The 5,803-nt window shown below is 37.8% G+C and overlaps 1 protein-coding gene across 1 annotated transcript; it reads right to left on the minus strand.

The window, feature by feature from the left end:
* Positions 1–235: 235 nt before the first annotated feature.
* LOC144447237 (AP-3 complex subunit sigma-1-like) lies at positions 236–5,417 on the minus strand. Its single transcript, XM_078137139.1, has 6 exons — positions 5,256–5,417; positions 4,431–4,522; positions 3,570–3,681; positions 3,192–3,263; positions 2,199–2,306; positions 236–1,670 (listed from the first exon to the last, which is right to left on the minus strand). The coding sequence occupies exons 1-6, from the start codon at positions 5,322–5,324 to the stop codon at positions 1,563–1,565; spliced, it is 561 nt and encodes a 186-aa protein (XP_077993265.1). The 5' UTR covers positions 5,325–5,417; the 3' UTR covers positions 236–1,562.
* Positions 5,418–5,803: the final 386 nt, after the last annotated feature.

Genomic DNA, 5,803 nt, shown 5'->3' on the forward strand with positions numbered 1-5,803 from the left:
AGGTTGGGTTCTAGGCTGAGGGAACCCACTGTAGAACTCATTTTTGTACAGGTTGGGTTCTATGCTGAGGGAACCCACTGTAGAACTCATTGTATAGGTTGGGTTCTATGCTGAGGGAACCCACTGTAGAACTCATTGTACAGGTTGGGTTCTAGGCTGAGGGAACCCACTGTAGAACTCATTGTATAGGTTGGGTTCTATGCTGAGGGAACCCACTGTAGAACTCATTGTACAGGTTGGGTTCTAGGCTGAGGGAACCCACTGTAGAACTCATTGTACAGGTTGGGTTCTATGCTGAGGGAACCCACTGTAGAACTCATTGTACAGGTTGGGTTCTATGCTGAGGGAACCCACTGTAGAACTCATTGTATAGGTTGGGTTCTAGGCTGAGGGAACCCACTGTAGAAGTCATTGTACAGGTTGGGTTCTAGGCTGAGGGAACCCACTGTAGAACTCATTTTTGTACAGGTTGGGTTCTATGCTGAGGGAACCCACTGTAGAACTCATTGTATAGGTTGGGTTCTATGCTGAGGGAACCCACTGTAGAACTCATTGTACAGGTTGGGTTCTAGGCTGAGGGAACCCACTGTAGAACTCATTTTTGTACAGGTTGGGTTCTAGGCCGAGGGAACCCACTGTAGAACTCATTGTACAGACTGGGTTTTAGGCCGAGGGAACCCACGGTAGAACTCATTGTACAGGTTGGGTTCTAGGCTGATGGAACCCACTGTAGACCTAATTGTACAGGTTAGGGCCTATGCTATAATTTGATTTGGTTCTTAATTAACACGAGTTACTTGTATTCCTTGTACAGTCAAGTGTGAGGAGGAAAACTCTGAATGGTGATATTTGAGGTTCTTTGCCACTGATGTCAAGAACACTTGATGTCTGTGAAAACTGATATTCCATATTCAGTGCTCAGCTCATAGCAGTGTTTTCAGTTAATAGTGTACACAACAGGAAACTTACATTAAAGAATATAGAGAATTTAAATCTTGGACTAGCCAAGTTGTGGTTTTGACTGAAAATACATATCAGTAGTGTGTAGTCTTTCTTTGTCCCTAGTCCAGACAAGTAATGTCATTAGTATATGACATGGTTACAAGTCTTGTGATTTGACATAGTATCAGAAATATGGCATGTACTAGGTATGACAACATCATTTCTCAATATTGTTCATCTGCTACTGGTAAATACTTGTGGTAAATAGTCACAACTTGTCTAAATCTGATTAAATTCTGATGTAGGAATATGGATCAATCACTTCTGGAACAACAAAATACGAACAAATAACGAAATAATGTCATATTCACTACATCAAATTCTAATCAGATTGATCTTGCCTCTGACCAAAATAAAAAGGTCTCACTGACCATCTGAAGTTTTCTTGGCTGAGCACTGGAATAATGCAACCAAATCTTACTAGCGGTATCTACATAAGCTAGTATACATAGAGAACACTGTATTAGTACTAGTGGTATCTACATTAGCTAGTATACATAGAGAACACTGTATTAGTACATATATAACATAATGAAAAGGTACTAAGTTATATATGTATTCTATCTGAAGGATGGTAGATTTGGCAGTTGAATATTGGATGGTAGGTTTGGAAGATTGATATTTTTGACTGCTGATACTGCTCTTGCTGGTGCAGCCGCTATGCCAGCCTGTCAAGGAAACAATATAATGGTGTTAGAAAAGAAAATTACAATCTACACAAAACAGAAATTAAAGGGAATATCACCTATGGAAATAAAGGTATTTGTATAAACTTGGGATTCTGGAGAGTCATTTCATGATTTGATATAACATAAAACAGCTACCATGAAACACCAAATTGAAAGTCTATTTCACCTCTATGGTTATTTCAGTGGTAACCTCAACGATTACTTCAGTTGTGCACCACTGGGTCAAGGGTCTAGCAGACATGGATATTTATTAGATGAACAATGCATATTCATGACTATGTATTTGATGGAAGTACTCTCTGAAATTGTATGAATTAATACCAAACTGCATTTTACAAAATCTTAAAGGGGGTCGGCTGAGTTTATTAATTTTGTGAAGGTACGTGCATATTATCAGGTTTCCATCATATATGACTACTACTAGAACTACAAAACCAAAATATGAATACTATGGACTGGTGATACCAAGTATACTAGCTTTGAAGGAAAGGAGTGACTAAAACATACCTCTTGTTTCTCTAATTTATTTTGTTCCTCTGACCTGGTCAATATTTCTGTCATGTTTGTCTCCAATACCATTCCACCCATTACTAACTCTGCTAAGATGAAGTGTACCTATACATCAAATAAATAAGACATGTCAAACGTGTAAAGCTGAGGTGACATTTCACCCCTTCACCAATGTAAGAATGAGTGAATAACAAATCCTCAGCTAGCATTTGCTGATGTCACATTTATTTCTCTAAAGCATCTCTGCATCAAAGACTGCAAATACTTACAAAAGAATTCTGTTAAACTACTACTATTATCACCATTATGCAGAGATGCTTGTTACCAGGTCATTGTTTTTATCAGTAGTGGACAATTAGAACTGGCTTTGAAGGTAATGGAAAATATTCTCCTTATCACATATATAAATTATCTTACACTTAGCCACAGCATACAGCAGGATGCAATCCATCGTAAAAATATACGTACTTCCAGCAGTACAGACTTGAGTATTGTGTGTTCATTGTTGTGTTTGTGTTTGTTGTGTCTGGCTGTGAACTGTGGCCATGTATGTCTGTATGGAAATTTATGTATGTTGTATCTAGCTGTGAGCTGTGGCCATGTATGTCTGTATGGAAATTTATGTATCTTGTATCTGGCTGTGAGCTGTGGCCATGTATGTCTGCGAGCTGATCATGGGTATCTGGCTGTGAGATGTGGCCATGTACATGAAAAATTAGCTATTGTCCTCTGTTTGTGCTTGTCGCTAATATGGTTCTCTGATTGGCAGTTATTTATATCCTGATGATATTTGCTAGACCTTGGATGTTCCATCCTCAATAGCGATGTTCGGTCGTGTGTCATATTCTATCGGAAGAACATCCGAGGTCTAGCAGATAGACTAGTACGAGTTGGGAGAAGGGGATTAATCTACAAGACTGTATAGTACATATAGTATATGTATAACAAAACAGGTTTTACTTAAAGGTCTATATGTATATGTCTTCTCACCTTGTCAACATGGAAGATGAGATCAAGTTCACATACATTCTCAAAACACTTGTCCAGTGTTTCTACAAATACCTGTCAGAATAAAGAAGATAGAAGATTATACCGTGTATAAGCTTAAAATATGGAATTTATACCCTGATCATTATACATCAAGACAACGTGCATCTAGATCATGGCAATGCGTGTCTACGTCAATGGTTCTGCCAAGTTTACGTTTAACACACACCCCCCCCCCCCCTTCCCATTGCCATGGCTTACTATCACTTAATAAAGTACACTATTGGTCCTATGAAGTACAGAATATAACCCTCACCAGTACAGAGGACATTACTGACTAGATAATTCTATCTATTCAATCCTGACTACACAATCACTTACCTGTATAAGATCTAGTATTCCTAATTCACTTTCTGATGAATCTACACAGAACACAAAATACAGAGTTGCGTAGTGGCGATAAATAATCTTGTAGTCAGACCCTCCAATAAGACTACAATGAAAAAAAAATAACAATGCACAATTGTTAATAAACAGATATACAACTGAATGCTGAATAATCAGACTTTCCAATATTAAAGACTGCAGTAGTACAAAAATATACAATTGTTACTAAACAGACACATAACTGAATGATGAATAATCAATAATCAGACCTTCTAATATTAAAGACTGCAGTAGTACAAAAAGAATACAATTGTTACTAAACAGACACATAACTGAATATTGGACATGCTGAATAATCAGACTCTGTAATGAGACAAAGCATACACGAAGAACTTAAGACCTGAAATGACTGAAGTCTGGTATAAATCCATGCATGTGGTTTACATTTATACCAGTGTAACAATGGGTTACATATTTTGTTTTCATTTATCATGAGTAAAGTACTGTCCTCACCAGTGTGCCCTCAACGATAACAAAATTTTGTTGTGAGTGAAAATGAGAAAACTGAGATTTCTTGTGAGTCACCACGTAAGTATAGTGGAACACCAAATTTTGGTGTGTCACTAGAAATTGTGTGCATCAGTGGTACGTCAAATTGGCTTACAGGGCAAAGTGGTCCTTACATACCAATATTCTAGTATCAAACAAAGATGAAAATACATATGTAATACACAGTTTTGGGGATGTAAAATGAAATTGACTATAATGAACTAGACTTCTAGTGTACTAGTTAACTCAAAGTTCCTCTGTGTGACAAATGGACTGTGGATAACTATTACATATTCAAACACTTACCTTCCTCCTTCTAGGAAATTACATACATTGTCGTCTCGTTTTGACACGAGATGGAATGTCTCTCTGATAATCTGTTGCTGCATATCTTCATTCTAAAACATGACATAAATAACATTTCAGGAAACACTTCACTCTGGGACACATACAGAACCGTATCCATTGAGGTGGGGGGATGGGGGTGGGGGGTGCAAATCAGGATTATGCTAGAGAGTCCAACTGTAAACAACCCCAAACATAGACCCTCCCAACCAAATCCCCATCTTGAATACAAATGCGTCTCTTATACAATCAGTCCACTACATTCTTACTATTCCTTTGAGCACTATTCTCACCCCTAACCCGTTGTTTTCCCCAAACCCTGGCTGGATGATTACCGTACACAACCTAATCATGTAAGAAATTACTGACAACCATGCCTTGTTGTTTTCTTTTTTCAGCAAGCTGTAGGAAATATCTTCGTAATATTTTACGTCCAGTAATATTAATGTCGATATACTGTTGTAGTTATTCGCGTATTTAAAACCACAACACCCCTGTCATCAGCAGTAAACGAAAATCAATATAAACAATTTTAAACGCCTTCACGGAATCATGGCCTTAGCGTTTGCCGAAGCTGTATGTTACACATTCAAATACTATATATTGAGAATTTGACCTTTCATTTGGCTTTAATGTCTACGCAAGTTCACCGATTACCTAAAGGAAAAGCCGATTTTCCCCAGAACTCGGCCCAAGTACCATATCCACGTAGGTTTGCAATCAATAATACCACCAATATTTAGACCACTGGCACTGTAGTGATAAAGAAAATAGACAAATACTTACATAATGAGTGAAAAACTTTGATAACCTTGGCTTCCCATGATTATTGAAAACTAATATAGCTTTTATCATTTTGATAAAATGTGAACAACGTAAGTACTATGCACCAGGTGAAAAAATGTATTTATACACGTCTGATTCACGAAGAGGAGTCGGAGCGAGAGAAGATGGCGTACACGGAAGTGACGATTTTAGTCCGATTTACTCATTTGGCCTCGTATGAGGGCGCCCTTGTCCATCGTGGGTTGACTTGGACCTGGACACGACGTCGACATTCTACAAGACATTCTGACTTGGACAAGACATTCTACACAACGCGGAACATTCAGTTTTAAAGTAAATGATCCAGGGACATCCTAATTTGATATTGTCTAATGTCCCTGTATCATTGTTAGACATACGACATTAGAATGTCCCTGGATCATTGTTAGACAATATCATACTTGACATTTCTTTGGGAAAACAGAAGGTGTTTTCAAGATTTCACACACGTTTCGCAAAGATGAAGAATCTTTAATACTTGTGCAAATTTTAAAAGAAGGTCGTTCTAT

The sequence above is a fragment of the Glandiceps talaboti genome, chromosome 16 (assembly GCF_964340395.1).
Source record: "Glandiceps talaboti chromosome 16, keGlaTala1.1, whole genome shotgun sequence".
In the NCBI taxonomy this organism is placed as follows: Eukaryota; Metazoa; Hemichordata; class Enteropneusta; family Spengelidae; genus Glandiceps; species Glandiceps talaboti.